Source organism: Salvelinus fontinalis, chromosome 17 (genome assembly GCF_029448725.1).
Source record: "Salvelinus fontinalis isolate EN_2023a chromosome 17, ASM2944872v1, whole genome shotgun sequence".
Classification (NCBI taxonomy): domain Eukaryota; kingdom Metazoa; phylum Chordata; class Actinopteri; order Salmoniformes; family Salmonidae; genus Salvelinus; species Salvelinus fontinalis.
The window spans coordinates 29,807,903-29,825,623 of NC_074681.1; the positions used below are offsets into that span (position 1 = coordinate 29,807,903).

Consider the following 17,721-nt stretch of genomic DNA (forward strand, 5'->3'; position numbering starts at 1 on the left):
AGTCAACGTAGTTTTTTTCGTGACCTGCGCAGTAGCTGCTAGGGTGTAGTCGGATATCGTTTTTTTCCTTCTGAAGTTTCTCTATGGCGGTGGACACAAAGCACTGAAACCGTGGGAGTCTGGGAAACAGAAAGAAGGGTGCGCGAGTGCAAGGAGGAGAATTCGAAAAAAAAACTCATTTGTAAAAGAGAAGATATTGAAAGAGTTTAACGCATGGTTTTAATTGTTTTATAAATATAAAAGTTCGAAGGTGTAGAGGGATTCGTGTAGCTGTAGATAAAGATGTTCAGTTTTGCTTTAGACGGGCTGAGAATGCGTTGGTTTATTCAAGTTGTGTTTTCATTGACTTGTTTGGCTATATGTAGCCACAGTGCTATGGATGAATGCACTGATGATTCGAGTCGGCCTCAGCGATGCATGCCAGAGTTTGTCAACGCTGCTTTCAATGTCACTGTGGTAGCTACCAATACTTGTGGCTCTCCCCCAGAAGAATACTGTGTACAAACCGGGGTTACGGGGGTCACCAAGTCGTGCCACATCTGCGATGCCAGGGATCGTAGAGAACATCACAGTGCTGTGTACCTCACCGATTACAACAATCAACAGGACACCACCTGGTGGCAAAGTCAGACTATGTTAGCGGGCATCCAGTATCCAAACTCAATCAATCTAACTCTTCATCTTGGTAAGTGTTGTTTGATTATGTTTAAAACACATGAAAAAATGCATCATGTTTTTTAGCTACCATAACAGCACAATTCACCATCTCATCTGCATACCGATAAAGTGGTGGGGATTTAAGTCTGAGAAGAGGTTGATTTCGAAACAAGTTACTGTCAATCATAAACCACGAACAGAATAGAGTTGATGTTACAAAGTTGCAATTTGAAAACAAATCCGAGCTGACGAGCTGAGATTTGCTACAATGTTTCAAATAACGTCTGGCAATCACACAGAAAAAAAACGATGCAGTCAGTGGCAGGCATGAGACAGTTATGAAAGTTACTAATATATTAATCAAATATATATATATTTGCGTGTCCTTTGTATATTCAGATTTTTAAAAATAGTTATCATGCTTTCGGTGCCTTACATTTAGAGGAATATATTTCTGATAATTAGTTTCATTTACGCAAGCTGCCGCGCCAAAAGTTTGTTTCACAGCTATAAATTTTAGCCTTGACTGAGAAGATGGGGTGTTTTTTTTAGCTCTATCTGTGTATAATGAGTATTGTAGGGATTTTGTAATGCATGCCGGGTGAATGGACGATGAAGCCAGACATACGTTTATTGAGTGGGGGTCACATCATGTTGTGGAGAAGAAGCCAATGTACTGAGAGAGAAAACAACTCCTTCGGGTTCATGATTGGAATAGGAATATTCGAAGGCTTTTCCAGAGATTATTTCAGAAGATAAACTTTACATAAGATATTTATGATAAATGTTTTTGTCTATAAACCCAGCACTACTGTTTTTAAATAGTTATAGACATTCCTGAGCGGTTTAGTCAAAGGTCTCGTTGTAACTTCTTTGTAACCTAAGGTAGCAAACTTTGATAAACTGGTGGAGGCTGTAGTCGCCTATTCTATAAGTGGACACAAAGTTGGTGTAATCTGCACTTTGTCTAGTTAATTGTAATTATTCTTAACAAAAAAAAAAAGAGTTTTGAAACAAAAACTAACGTTATTGTTTTGTCGGACTACACGTTCCTCTATATAACACAGTCCAAGCACAATAAACTTCAGTATAAGCACACCATAGGCCAGAGATCAACAACTAGATTCAGCGCAGTTTTGTTTTGTGGATGGTCAATTACAAATAACTTTTAGAGGGAAAATTGACCACATGAATACTAAACAGATATAATATTAAACTAAAACATCATTTCAAACCTTGCTTCTGTTTGTATACACATCTCTCTCATGCGTGGGGATACTTTGAAACAGATTTCCAAAATTCTAATCCTTTGGAGTTGATTTGCTGGTGTTTTTAGACTTATGTCCAACAATAAAATGTACTATTTGTTTTAAACACGTTTGGCTCTGTTCCATGTGATTACAGTATCTATTTGATGCACAAAGAGGGAGATTAGATTAAGCTCTGTAAAATGTCACTGTTCCCTTTGTGAAGTAGCACTCAAGATTACAATTCCTATTGACTATTGGTATTACCTAAACTCCTGGTTCAATGAGCCCTAACATTTAGGGTTGTTGATACTGTCTTACTGATATATTATTAGTATGCTTGCTAGAAATGGCAAGGACACTACTGTTATCTAACATGCCTTTCAAGCTTATTAAGTTGTTGATATTAATAAACGTGAAGCAGTATGTGGGGAAAAAGTGAAACATTTCTGTACAATCATATTCTCTCAACGTATTTCCTGGATTGATTTGTTGGAAAAATTTAGCTTTTAATATAATTACATTTTTGACTTAGTCCTACATTACCTCACAAGAGCCTTCAAGGCTGGCACTCATGGCATGAAGTGACCTCTGCTAGTTTCCCATTATCACTCTACAGTCATGAGTTCACTGATTAGATTGTTCATATTACGCAAATCCCTGAATTTCTGCCAACCAAGCAAAATCATATTGTGGAGGAGGGGATTCTGAGGGAATGGGAAAGAATGCGCTTGAGCACCTATTCTGCTTGTCAGCCACTCAAAGCCACAATGGCAGAGGTGGCCGGCCTGTCTTCCTCTTTTTAAGTTAGGCAGGCCTCTGTATACATTTTGTTTGCCAACCTTTGTTTGAAAGAAACATTGACTTCACAACCAGTTTGGTTGTAGCTAGTTGACTTGTTGAAGTCAAATCAAATCTTTTAATTCACAATCACGCTTGTGTAGGCAGGCGTTTGATCTTATTCTCCAGAGAATAATTGGTCCAGATGGCTCAATTGGTTCAACCACAATACCAGCAACTTCAAGCAGTTTGTTTAAATTTCCACATAGGTTGAATCTACTGAGTATGTGTGTTAATGGTAAGTCACTTAAGATAAAAGCACAGGTTAAATTACCAAATTTCTGTTAAGATTAAAGCTTTTGTTTTTATCTATTCAAGGCTTTGATGACTTGTATGTCTGTATGCCTTTGAAGGGCTAGTTTGGGCAGGAAGAAGGCATGTCCCGACTTGATAACACACCAGACATTTAACTAGAGGTTGAAGATTTGGGGCCGGTAGCAGGTAGAGGTAGAATTAGGAAAGAAGTAAGAGAGCAGAAGGTATACTGAACAAAAATATAAGCGCAACATGTAAAGTTTTGCTCCCATGTTTCATGAGCTAAAATAAAAGATCACTGACATTTTCCATATTAACAAAAAGCTTATTTCTCTAAAATGCTGTGAACTAATGTATTTACATCCCTGTTAATGAGCTTTTCTCCTTTGCCAAGACAATCCATCCACCTGACAGGTGTGGCATATCAAGAACCTGCTTAAAAAGCATGATCATGACCCAGGTGCACTTTGTGCTGGGGTCAGTATATGGCCACTCTAAAATGTGAAGTTTGTCACACAACACAATGCTACAGATGTCTTAAGTTGAGGCAGCGTGCAATTAGCATGCTGACTGAATGTCCACAAGAGCTGTTGCCAGATAATTTAATGTTATTTTTCTACCATAGGCCGCCTCCAACGTTGTTTTAAAAGAATTTGGCAGTACGTCCAACCGGCTTCACAACCGCGGACCACTTGTATGGTGTGTGGGCGAGCCTTTTACTGATGTTAAAGTTATGAACAGAGTGCCCAATGATGGCGGTAGGGTTATAGTATGGGCCGACATAAGTTACAGACAACGAATACAATTGCATTATATCTGTGCATTCAAATTGCAATCTATAAAACGTGACGAGATCCTGAGGCCCATTGTCGTGTCATTCATCTGCTGCCATCACCTCATGTTTCAGCATGATAATGCAAGGATCTGTACGCAATTTCTGGAAGCTGAAAATGTCCCAGTTCTTCCATAACCTGCATACTCACCAGACATGTCACCCATTGAGCATGTTTGTGATGCTCTGGATCGACGTGTACGACGGAGTGTTTCAGTTCCCGCCAATATCCAGCACAGCCTTTAAAGAGGAGTGGGACCACATTCCACAGGCCACAATCAACAGCCTGTGAAGGAGATGTGTCGCACTGCATGAGGCAAGTGATGGTCACGCCAGACACTGACTGGTTTTCTGGTTTTCTGATCCACGTCCCTACCTTTTTTTTTAAGGTATCTGTGACCAACTGATGCATATCTGTACTCCCAGTCATGTGAAAGCCATAGATTATGGCCTAATGAAATGTATTTCAATTGACTGATTTCCTTGTGTGAACTGTAACTCAGTAAAATTTTAAATTGTGAAATGTATATTTTTGTTCAGTGTTATGTAGCAAATAGGCAGATGTTCTAATTGAACTTGATAGGCTTTCTAATAGTGTCCTCCACTCTTGAATCCCTAGCCCTCAAATACATGAGGGCTAGGGATTCAAGAGTGGAAATAAGGAGGCTGGTCTCACATTTCTGAATTGCAAGTTCAGGAGTGTTCATGTTAACAAATTCTGTTCCTCAGTTTACCCCACATGTTGAAGAGAGATTAATATTTATGATGTGCCCATTTGAGTGGAATTTTCTTCACCTATTCCCTGAAATGTCAGTGTCTATAAAGATTGTGAACAATGAGGGAGGAGACGTCCCGTTGAGGTTGTTGTTTCAAATGTACTTTTTTAAAGGCATTTCTAAAGGTCCTTAAATGGGAAGCTTTTTTCTAAATGGCATGTAATTCCCCCTGCTTAGGCTATTAACAGTGCACACATGGTTGCCAAGGTTGGTTACAGTTTTTATTCCAAGAGGCAACAACATAATGTAGTAAAGTAAAGCAAACTCAACAATCTTTTAAAAATTCTGTACTCTTATGAACGTCCAGTGAACACCTGCAGGATATGAACACTTCTGCCTATTGTCAACATAACAATCATAAAGTACCTTATTAACCCAAGATGGTGACTTTGATTTGATTGTGGCACGTTTAAAAAAAGGCACACATTAAAGGCACACAAGGTACACACATTCTTGTGTACTTCATAGGTTAATGCTGCACCATTACAATATTGCTTTCAATGTACAGGTACTGACCAAATCTTCTGTTACTGAAGTTGTGCTTCAACTCTTTGTATGTTCTATCCTGTGTAGGCCTACATCCATCTGAAAGCATTCAGTATCAGGATATGAAAAACTCTCCACCATAACTTACCCCTTTGTTTTATTAATGTGACATATATATATATATATATATATCAGTCAAATGTAAGATATGTCTTTCTCAGTATGTGAATCCTGTCTTGGATTCTCCTGTGATCTGGGAGCGGGTTAATGGCTATAGCTTTGGCCGCTAGCACACAGGAAGCGGTTCGTCTGTCCCAGAGATGCGATGGTGCACTGCAGTGTGGGAAAGCCAGGAGGAGTATTTCTCTGGCCCCTGTGGACTCTAGTCATGTTCTTTATAGGCTTTCCCAAACACTATGAAAGACAGTCATTTTTTAAGACAGGCCAGCTGTTGCAAATTATACCAATCTGAAAGTGCAGTGGGGACGAGACGTCATCCTGGTTAGAACCTATTGTTTTGCCGGTGAAGGAATGATCTCAGCGTGGGAACCTTTTATTTCTAACGCCCCAGGTCAGGGTTCCGCAATTGGCATCCCACGGGTGATTGTTTTATTTTTATTTATTTGACCTCCCCAAGTTTTCTGACCAAAAAAAACAATAACAAAAAAAAACTTTAACACCAGCAAATCAGCTCCAAATTATTTTATTTTTGGAAATATGTTCTAAAGTATTCCCACGCATAATAGAGCGATATGGGATTGTATACAAATGTAAGCAAGGTTTGAAATGATTGTTTTAGTCAAATATTATATATGTTCTTCACGCAGTGTAGTTGATGATCTCTGCTCTAGGTTTTTCTGATGATCACAAACGTGTGTGTCTGAATAACATTTAGGATTAGAAAAGGTGTAGATACGTTTAACAAAGGATACAAATGATTAAGTGGCAAAGTGCCAATAAGCTCCGAAACCCAATCTACTTTACATATCCCAGTAATGAAGCTCTGTGGGTATATGTGTACAGGTTTGTTTTAATCAGTTGAATGTTGTTTTGCAATAAGATGGACCACTAGGCTATCTGTTATGAGGTGAATTTGAGGAGCTGAAAGGATTGCACTCACTGTTACCCTTTTCCCCTCTGTATACAGTTTTCAGTAGGCCTATATTGTATTGTGACTTATAAAACAAGGCAACAGTAAACAGTTTGTCCACTACGAATGATGCAGCCCCCCCCCCCCCCCCCCCCCTTTGGGCCAATTGAGATCACGTGTGACCAACATATTTCAGTTAATTACTATAGCTCCTGCTTTGGGCCAATCTGTAATTTTGTGAATGCAGGATCTCTCTGGCAAGACTCATCATTCACCCAAGTTTTGTCAAAATCAGCCCAGAACTGTCTGAGATCACATTTGACGGACGAACAGAGGCAAATCCACAGTCCCTTTCACGATTTTATCGTGGGGGAGAATGTTTTGAAATGTGAAGAAACATGTCCTATTGGACTTTAGGGACTTACCCAGCCATTTGTTTTCAGCCACAGGACAAATGTTTATAGAGAGGAGGTGAATACATCCATAAAATGTATTTTTTTTAAACATTTTTTTTTACATCTAATATCGTAAATTACGGTCTTATTTTCCACAAAAGACTTTGAAGAACTGCATGGAGGTATTAAAGTGAGTTACTGATCCTGCTGCTATTACCCATTAAATTACCAGTCTAAGTACAGCTGTTTTCACATGTAAGTGGAGGATTCAAGTGACAGTCAGGTTCATATGGTATTTCACCACTTTTTTCTTCAAACACAGCAGAGACAAAAAAATGCAATAGAATGTAAAGCTGGTAATTAACATAGGGAATACATTGCCTTTGGAAAGTATTCCAGACCCCTTGACTTTTTCCACATTTCGTTACGTTACAGCCTTTTCCTAACGTGTATTAAATTGTTTCCCCCCTCATCAATCTACACACTACCCCATAATGACAAAGCAAAAGCAGGTTTTTAGAAATGTTTGCAAATGTATAAAAAACTGATATCACATTTCTATAAGTATTGACACTTTACGCAGTACTTTGTTGAAGCACCTTTGGCAGTGATTTCAGCATTAAGTCTAATTGGGTATGACACTACAAGTTGTCACACCTGTATTTGGGGAGGTTATCCCATTCTTCTCTGTAGATCCTCTCAAGCTCTGTCAGGTTGGATGGGGAGCTATGCTGCACAGCTATTTTCAGGTCTATCCAGAGATGTTCAAGTCTGGTCTCTGGCTGGGCCACTCAAGGACATTTAGAGACTTGTCCCGAAGCCACTCCTGCATTGTCTTCGCTGTGTGCTTAGGGTCGTTGTCCTGTTGGAAGGTGAACCTTCGCCCCAGTCTGAGGTCCTGACCGCTCTGGAGCAAGTTTTCATCAACGATCTCTCTGTACTTTGCTCCGTTCATCATTTCCTCCGTCCTGACTAGTCTCCCAGTTCCTACCTCTAAAAAACATCCTCACCGCATGATGCAGCCACCACCGTGCTTCACCGTAGGCATGGTGCTAGGTTTTTTCCGGATGTGACGCTTAGCGTTCAGGCCAAATAATCTTATTTCTCAAGGTTATGAGAATCTTTAAATGCCATTTGGCAAACTCCAAGCGAGCTGTCATATGTCTTTTACTGAGGTGTGGCTTCTGTCTGGGCACTCAACTTTAAATCGGTTGACCTCTAGTATTCATAACAATCAGTAATCTGCATTTTTGGATGCCGATTGTGGCCAATTACTTTGCAATCCATGAGGAGACTGTGCGGCAGGCTGACAACCCGTTTAGCGAGTGCAGCAAGGAGCCAAGGTAAGCTGCTAGCTAGCATTAAACTTCTTATCAACATCTTATCAAAAACAATCAATCTTAACATAATCACAAGTTCCCTACACATGGTTGATGATATTACTAGTTTAACTAGGTTGTCCTGCATTGCAAATAATCAATGCGCTGCCTGTTAATTTATCATCGAATCACAGCCTACTTCGCCGGGTGACAGGTGATGATTTAAGAAGCGCATTCACGAAAAAAGCACTGTCATTGCACCCATGTACCTACCATAAACATCAATGCCTTTTCTTAAAATCAATACAAAGAAGTATATATTTTTAAACCTGCATATTTAGTTAAAAGAAACTCATGTTAGCAGGCAATATTAACTAGGGAAATTGTGTCACTTCTCTTGCGTTCTGTGCAAGCGGAGTCAGGGTATATATAGCAGTTTGGGCCGCCTGGCTCGTTGCGAACTGTGTGAAGACCGTTTCTTACTAACCAGGACCGTAATTAATTTGCCAGAATTTTACATAATCATGACATTGAAGGTTGTGCAATGTAACGGCAATATTTAGACTTATGGATGCCACCCGTTTGATAAAATACGGGACGGTTCCGTATTTCACTGAAAGAATAAACGTTTTGTTTTCAAAATGATAGTTTCCGGATTTGATCATATTAATGACCTAAGGCACAGCGCTGTTTATGACTTCAAGCCTATCAACTCCCGAGATTAGGCTGGCAATACTATAGTGCCTATAAGAACATCCAATTATCAAAGGTATATGAAATACAAATGGTAGAGAGAGAAATAGTCCTATAATAACTACAACCTAAAACTTACCTGGGAATATTGAAGACTCATGTTAAAAGGAACCACCAGCTTTCACATGTTCTTAGCAAGGAACTTAAACGTTAGCTTTTTTTACATGGCACTTATTGCACTTTTAATTCTCCAACACCGTTTTTGCATTATTTAAACCAAGTTGAACATGTTTCATTATTTTTGTATATGTGTGTGTGTATATATATATATATATATATATATATATATATATATATATATATATATATATATATATATATATATATATTGTCCGATTTAATCGGTTTTGTCTTTTTTTGGTCCTCCAATAATTAGTATTGGCGTTGAAAAATCATAATCGGTCGACCTCTACACTCTACCATAAAGGGCTGATTGGTGGAGTGCTGCAGAGATGGTTGTCCTTCTGGAAGGTTCTCCCATCTCCACAGAGGAACTCTGAAGCTCTGTCAAAATGACTACCGGGTTCTTAGTCACCTCCCTGACCAAGGCCCTTCTCCCCCGATAGCGCAGTAGGAAAAGTCTTGGCGGTACCAAAGTTCCTCCATTAAAGAATAATGGAGCCACTATGTTCTTGGGGACCTTCAATGCTGCAGATATTTTTTGGTACCCTTCCCCAGATCTGTGCTTTCTACACAATCCTGACTCGGAGCTCTACGGACAATTCCTTCGACCTCATGGCTTTGTTTTTGCTCTGATATGCACTGTCAACTGTGGGACCTTATATAGGTAGGGGTGTGCCTTTCCAAATCATGTCTTATCAATTGAATTTCCCACAGGTGAACTCCAATCAAGTTGTAGAAACATCTCAAGGATGATCACTGGAAACAGGATGCACCTGAGCTCAATTTTTTGTCTCATAGCAAAGGGTCTGAATACTTGTGTAAATAAGCTATTTCGGTTTTTTAACAAATGTGCAAATTTGCTAAAATTGCTAAATATATGTTTTCGCTTTGTCATTATGGTGTATTGTGTGTAGATGGCTGCAAAAAATATATTTAATCAATTTCAGTATAAGGCTGTAGGGTAACAAAGTGGAAAAAGTCTAGCGGTCTGAATACTTTCCGAAGGCACTATCTGGGGAATATTTTCTTGCAAGCATGATAGCTGCTTTTACTGTAACAGTTGTTCTCAAAGTAACAGTGAATAGGCACTTTTAGTGATGTATGTAATGTTACTATTTTTTGGGTTGTTTTTAATCATCGATGTTAGGTATTTACAACAGGTGTCGAGTTGATATTTTGTGTATCAAATCAAAGTTTATTTGTCACGTGCACCGAATACAACCTTACAGTGAAATGCTTACTTACAGACCTTAACCAACAGTGACATTTTTAAGTAAAAAATAGGTATTAGGTAAACAGATAAGTAAAATGACAGTGGAAAATAACAGTAGCGAGGCTATATACAGATGGTACCGGTCCAGAATCAATGTGCGGGGGCACCGGTTAGTCGGGCTAATTGAGGTAGTATGTACATGTAGATATAGTTAAAGTGACTATGCATAGATGATAAACAGAGAGTAGCAGCAGCATAAGAGGGGTGGCGTGGGGAGTGGCGGGACACAATGCAAATAGTCCGGGTAGCCATTTGATCACCTGTTCAAGAGTCTTATGGTTTGGGGGTAAAAGCTGTTGAGAAGCCTTTTGGTTCTACACCTGGTGCTCCGGTACCGCTTGACATGCGGTAGCAGAGAGAACAGTCTATGACTGGGGTGGCCTTTCTCTGACACCACCTGGTATAGAGGTCCTGGATGGCAGGCAGCTTAGCCCCAGTGATGTACTGGGCCATAAGCACTACCCTCTGTAGTGTCTTGCGGTTGGAGGCCGAGCAGTTGCCTTACCAGGCAGTGATGCTCTCGATGTTGCAGCGGTAGAACCTTTTTTGGATCTGAGGACTCATGCCAAATCTTTTTAGTTTCCTGAGGGGGAATAGGCTTTGTCGTGCCATCTTCACGACTGTCTTGGTGTGTTTGGACCATGATAGTTATTTGGAGATGTGAACACCAAGGAACTTGAAGCTCTCAACCTGCTGCACTACAGCCCCGTCGATGAGAGTGGGGGCATGCTCGGTCCTCATTTTCCTGTAGTCCACAATCATCTCCTTTAGTCTTGATTACGTTGAGGGATAGGTTGTTATTCTGGCACCACACGGGCAGGTCTCTGACCTCCTCCCTATAGGCTGTCTCGTCGTTGTTGGTGATCAGGCCTACCACTGTTGTCATCTGCAAACTTAATGATGGTGTTGGAGTCGTGCCTGGCCATGCCGTTGTGGATGAACAGGGAGTATATGAGGGGACTGAGCACACACCCCTGAGGGGCTCCAGTGTTGAGGATCAGCTTAGCAGATTTGTTGCTACCTACCCTCACCACCTGGGGCGGCCCGTCGGGAAGTTGCAGAGGGAGGTGTTTAGTCCCAGGATCCTTAGCTTAGTGATGAGCTTTGAGGGCACTATGGTGTTGAACGCTGAGCTGTTATCAATGAATAGTATTCTCACGTAGGTGTTCCTTTTGTCAATTTCGGAAAGGGCAGTGTGGTAGTCTGCTTGAAACATGTTGGTATTACAGACTCAATCAGGGACATGTTAAAAATGTCAGTGAAGACCCCTACCTGTTGGTCAGCACATGCCCGGAGCACACGTCCTTGTAATCCATCTGGCCTTGTGAATGTTTACCTGTTTAAAGGTCTTACTCACGTCGGCTACAGAGAGCGTGATCACACAGTCGTCTGGAACAGCTGATGCTCTCATGCATACCTCAGTGTTGCTTGCCTCGAAGTGAGCATAGAAGTGGTTTAGCTCGTCTGGTAGGCTTGTGTCACTGGGCAGCTCGCGTCTGTGCTTCCCTTTGTAGTCTGTAATAGTTTGCAGGCCCTGCCACATCCGACAAGCGTCAGAGCCGATGTAATACGATTTGATCTTAGTCCTGTATTGGTGCTTTGCCTCTTTGATGGTTCGTTGGAGGGCATAGCGGGATTTCTTATAAGCTTCCAGGTTAGAGTCCCGCTCCTTGAAAGCGGCAGCTCTACCCTTTAGCTCAGTGTGACTGTTGCCTGTAATCCATGGCTTCTGGTTGGGGAATGTACGTACAGTCACTGTGGGGACAACGTCCTCAATGCCCTTATTGATGAAGCCAATGACTGATGTGGTGTACTCCTCAATGCCATCGGAAGAATCCCGGAACATATTCCAGTCTGTGCTAGCAAAACGGTCCTGTAGTTTAGCATCTGCTTCATCTGACCACTTTTTTTATAGACCGAGTCACTTGTGCTTCCTGCTTTAATATTTGCTTGTAAGCAGGAATTAGGAGGATAGAATTATGATCAGATTTGCCAAATGGAGGGGAGGGAGAGCTTTGTACGCGTCTCTGTGTGTGGAGTGAAGGTGACCTAGAATTTTTTTCCTCTGGTTGCGCATTTAACATGCTGATAGAATTTCTGTAAAACTGATTTAAGTTTCCCTGCATTAAAGTCCCCGGCCACTAGGAGCGCCACCTCCTGGGTGAACGGTTTCCTGTTTGCTTATTTCCTTATACAGCCGACTCGGTGCGGTCTTAGTGCCAGCATCCGTCTGTGGTGGTAAATAAACAGCCACGAAAAATATAGATGAAAACTCTCTTGGCAAATAGTGTGGTCTACAGCTTATCATGAGATACTCTACTTCAGGCGAGCAAAATCTAGAGACTTCCTTAGATTTCGTGCTCCAGCTGTTGTTTACACATATACAGACTGCCCCCCTCGTCTTAATGGGAGTGTGCTGTTCTATCTAGCCGGTGCAGTGTATATCCCACCAGCTGAATGTTATCCATGTCGTCATTCAACCACGATTCGGTGATACATAAGATATTACAGTATTTTATGTCCCGTTGGTAGGATATTCGTGATTGTACCTCGTCTAATTTATTTTCCAATGATTGTACGTTGGTAAGTAACACTGATAGTAAGGGTAGATTTCCCACTCGCCATCGGCGGATCCTTACAAGGCACCCCGCCCTGTGTCCTCTATACCTGCGTCTCTTTTTCTTGCCAATGTCTGGGATTTTGGCCTTGTTGGGTGTCTGAAGTACATCCTGTGCGTCCTGCTTGTAGAAGAAAAATTCTTTGTCTAATCCGAGGTGAGTGATAGCTATCCTGATATCCAGAAGCTCATTTTAGCCATAAGATACGGTGGCAGAAACATTATTTACAAAATAAGTTACAAATAACATGGGAAAAAACACATAATAGCAGAATTGGTTAGGCGCCCGTAAAACGGCGGCCATTTCTTCCGGCGCCATCTTGTGACTATATTAGACAGTACTAGGCTTTGTGTGCCACTCACCAAGCTGCCTAGATTTAATATAATAATAACACGTTTATTTAGACTCTTTTATTATGATTTGGCTGTACCGTATTCGAGTCCAGTTCACCAAAGGTCACTTGAATTTCCGGCGTACAAAAATCTGATTTCCCGCTGCAACTTCCTTTGTCTGCCTGCCTGGCCAAACATGAGCTCTTCCTGTGGAACAACAGGGCCATTTCTTCACTTTGTTGTGACATTCCTGCCTTTTGTACAGCAGACCACCTAACTTCAGTAGCTGAGCACTTACATTTAGCCACACTCTGGTCTCAGTTCCTAGTTCATTTCACATGGATTAGACACTGTCTTCATACATTGAAGTGTAGGCTTTTCAAGTTTGTGTCTCGTACACAAGTACACTGAAATGCCTTTTTGCCAGCCCCTAACCCAACAATACAGTTATCGATATGAATGTAGCACAAAAAATAACATACGGTAGAACAAAAACACACGAGAAATAAGAAGAATTCGAGAATGTAAGAAGCTATATACAGGGTCAGTTCCAATGCACTATTTACAATGTGCAAGCATACTGGTGATGGAGGTAGATATGTATAGGGGTAAGGTGACTAGACATCAGGATATATGATAAACACAGTAGCAGTAGTGTAAATTCTGTCTGTCCATTAGGCAAAATTGTGTGCCTCTTTCCTAAAACTGAACTTAAATATCTTGTTATATAGTATTGGCTGCGTACACTGATTTGCAGATGTTATCACAGGTGCATTGAAATGCTTGTGTTTCTAGCTCAAACAGTGCAGTAATACCTAGCAATAAAAAACGTACACACAAATCTACAAACTTTTAAATATATAAGTTTTATAGGATGAGCCATGACTATAATACAGTATATACTGTACATATAGAGTGTGTGAAACAGTATGTTAACAGCGGCAGATGGACTAGTAACCGAAAGGTTGCAAGATCGAATCCCGGAGCTGAACATGTAAAAATCTGTTCTGCCCCTGAACAAGGCCGTCGTTGAAAATATGAATTTGTTTTTAACTGACTTGCCTAGTTAAATAAAGGGGAATAAAAATAAAGAAATTAAGTGACCAGTGTTCAATAACTATGATCATAGGGCAGCAGTCTCTGAGGTGCAGGGTAGAGTACCAGGTGGTAGCCTGCCAGAACAGTGACTAAGGTTCAGGTAGGCATACACCATGGAGTCTGCATTTGTGAGTTGCTTAGCCTTTGCTTTAACTATGTATTATTATGTTGTTAGTGCAAGTAATTGAACTATTCCTGAATATTAGTAATTGTAACTTAGATCTTAGGCTTATTTGATTTCTGTTAGATGCACTTGTATTTGAGTTGATGACCACCCTTGGTGTGCAAATCACTGCTCAGGCTAACTTAGTTATTTTAAATATTGACAACCAGGAATAACTTTTCCAAGGACACATTATTAAAGCAAAAAATTTAGCCATATCAGGTATTCTGCCAGTGGCAGTTTAAACGTGTAACTCTTTTGAATAAACATTCTCTCTATCAAAGGCCTTCCAGAGTCTGACGATGACAGAGTCCTATCTTTAGATCTGAGGCATGGGTGACCGCTCCCCACCTTATCCTCCTAAAGTCCTACAACCTCACAAAACTATTTTCTTTACAAGGAGGAGGGGTTTGTCATTTGCTGGATTAGCCTTTTTGTTTGGTCATTCCTACCCGTCTGACCATATTGTCCCCTCTATCCCTCCAATCCTTCTCCCTTTCTCTCCTGGATCTCTTTGTTACTTTAATTTACCTGCCTGTCTTTCCATCTTATAGGAAAAGTCTCTCATGCACACCCCTCAAGACAAAACCTTTTCTTTTTGGAGACCTTACATTCTCAAGATTCATCCTGTGATGGGGATCCCTAAAAAGCTTAACTATAGCCTATGTTTGCTGTCCATTCATCAGTGTTTACTTTGAAGTTGAAACTTAACATTCTTGCTGCTCTGAGCTAATTAAAAAGTCAGTGGTAGGTTTAGGGGCAGTCCTTAGCACTGTCACATGCTGCCCCCCCCCCCCCCCCCAAGACTAGGCAACGTAGACATCGGAATAGGAGATATAACCCCTCTTCTCAATATTTTTATTCTGTTGAAATGCAGAGGGCTGAGTTTCCGAAGAAACAGCCAAATGCTTTGGTTTGAGTTCCCTCTGCACACTGTGCTTCAGGAAGGGCTGGATGTTCCACTCCTTATGGGAGATAAGGACGCTGTCCTGCTGGCCCATGATATTTAATTTCCCCACTACCCCAACAAGAACTTGTACTTGGGTCATTCCATGTCATTTCAGTGAGCCATGACATCCACCATCTGATTTTGCTGAAGTTGTTTTCTGTAGTTAGAAACATTCCGGAAACATTATTTTGTTGCAATATAATAATAATGAGATATTAGGCTAATTGATTGCACCCAAATTGGGCATTTTAATTTATTGGATGAATTTAATATTCAATAATTATAGTACGTAACATCTGATTTGGACCAAACTTTTTTCAGACAATGTGTTAGACATGAGGAATCCAAAGAAGTGGTTAAAAGCCATCCACGTTCCCCCCCACGCCAGTCCCTCAACACTTGTTGTTGTGGTCTGTTTGACAAGAAATATGGAGCTGTGGCTAGGAGTGTTTCTTCATCTTATGTCATGTATTCTCAGTGAAATTGGTGCTGTTTTTTTTTCTTCTCCCCTGTTCAGATAAATTAGTCATTGAAGTCGTTAACAATGTATGAAAAACTTTTACTGATAGCAGGAATAGCACCATCTAGTGGTCAGAACCTATTAATATCAGGATGTTGAAAATCAGATTGTATTTAAACAAAATAATGTTGCAGGAATGCTAGTCTTATGTTTTCAACAACAGAAAGGATTTCAGAACAATCTGAAATCTGGTCAGTGTCAATCCTCTTTCTTGTGCTTTTCCGGGTGGAACGACTCGCTTGCGACATTGCTAACTAAAAAGCCAAAGTGATACTAATTAGTACCCTAGGTAGCACAACAAATAAGCTCATTATCCTGTGCTCTCTCATTGTTCTAAACCCTAGGGCAGGGATTATTAAGAGCTCCGTTTACATTCTTATCTAATTGCGTTAGGTGTAAGGACAACATACTTATACAATGTTAGACATGAGAGGCAGACCATGTAGTGTGTCTGCGTTAACACATTTTGTGTCTCTAAAAGTTATGATTAACCAACTTTTGTACATTTTCTTAAAACTTCAAAACATTTTTTTTGTTTCTAATCATGAGGCATAACAACAAAGTCTGAAACTCCCAGTACATGGCGCCAGTTTATTATACCTTAGAGGTCTGGATTAAGCCTAATACCCTTGCATGCTGCTGCCGGCAACACAGGAACTACCTGGAGCAAGTAATTGAACCAATTTATACAATACATTGCAAAGTTGTAACTAATTTTTGCTCGCCAATTTTTTTTGTGTACTATTTTTCATATTTTTTACATAGACAATAGACAACTTAACATTTCACAGACATGGGTCCACTAAAGTAGACATGACTGATGTGGCTGGGACTTGATGAAGGCAAACACCAACTCGTACAGTTCCTTCAGAAAGTATTCACATCCCTTTACTTTTTCACACTTTGTTCTTACAGCCTGAATTTAAAATTGATTCAATTTATTTTTCCACAATACCACATAATGTCACAGTGGATTTTTTTGTTGTATTTCTTATTACTATTTTTTGTTATCATTAATGAAATGTCTTGAGTCATGAAGTATTCAACCCCTTTGTTATAGAAAGCCTAAAATAAGTTCAGGAGTAAACATTTGTTTATTTAATCACATAATAAGTTGCATGGACTCATTCTGTGTTCAATAAGTGGTTGACATAATTTGTTAATGACTACGCTATCTCTACCCCCCCCCCCCCCCCCCCCCCCCCACACACACACACGAGCTGTAGAATTTGTTAATTTTGTCTCTTGTGTAATACATTTTGTACATTAGGTTATACTGGATTAAATGTACGTTTTTGTTAATTTTGTTAGTTATGTACCAACACTCCCTCCATCTTGTGTCAATATCAGTTATTTTTAGGTCTTGGTTCCAATGTTGTCAGTTGGATAGGCTTTCTGCAAGGTTTTGCATATCTCATCATATATCATTTGAGTATCCTTTTCTGACTCAAGTAGGTTTGCTTTGATGTCCAAAAGATTTCAGATCTAAATTTCGTGATATAAAAAGTTTACATTAGTCAGTCCAAAACTGCTTTTTAATTATGATATGGTTATCTTTTTATTGCCTTTTACCAAGTCATTTGCCTGTTACCTGCCAAGGTATTTTGACTCTGGAGCCTTAAATCTTAACGGTGTACTTAGCACTGGCACCATCTCCTGAGAAATCTATGAGAATGGCACCCCAAGAATGATGGGATTTGAAAGATCTACGCCCTCAAGCCTGACATTGTTTGGCAAACAACTGAATACCTAATGCAGGAGCTTTTCTCTGACCTCTGTTTTAGCCTCTCCCAACCAATTATCATGGATTGATTGATTGTCAACTGTATAAGTCCCAATTTATTTTTTTAAATGTGGAATAGCAAAAAACTAAAGAGTTATCTAAATATATTTTTGGGGCATATTCTGATTTTAGTATTAGATGACAATGCTTATTTGAAAAATGTGATTGGGTGTGATGCACTGTTATCTGGTTAGCCTTGTTTTATTCTACAA

The 17,721-nt window shown here is 40.1% G+C and overlaps 1 protein-coding gene across 1 annotated transcript in view; it reads left to right on the top strand.

Annotated features, from left to right (window-relative positions):
* Positions 1 to 44: 44 nt before the first annotated feature.
* The window catches only part of LOC129814126 (laminin subunit gamma-1-like), a 78,730-nt gene continuing 61,053 nt past the window's right edge, over positions 45 to 17,721 (top strand). The window contains exon 1 of the mRNA XM_055866954.1: positions 45 to 685. Coding sequence (XP_055722929.1) covers positions 283 to 685 — 403 coding nt within the window. The 5' untranslated portion in view covers positions 45 to 282. The remainder of the gene's footprint in view (positions 686 to 17,721) is intronic.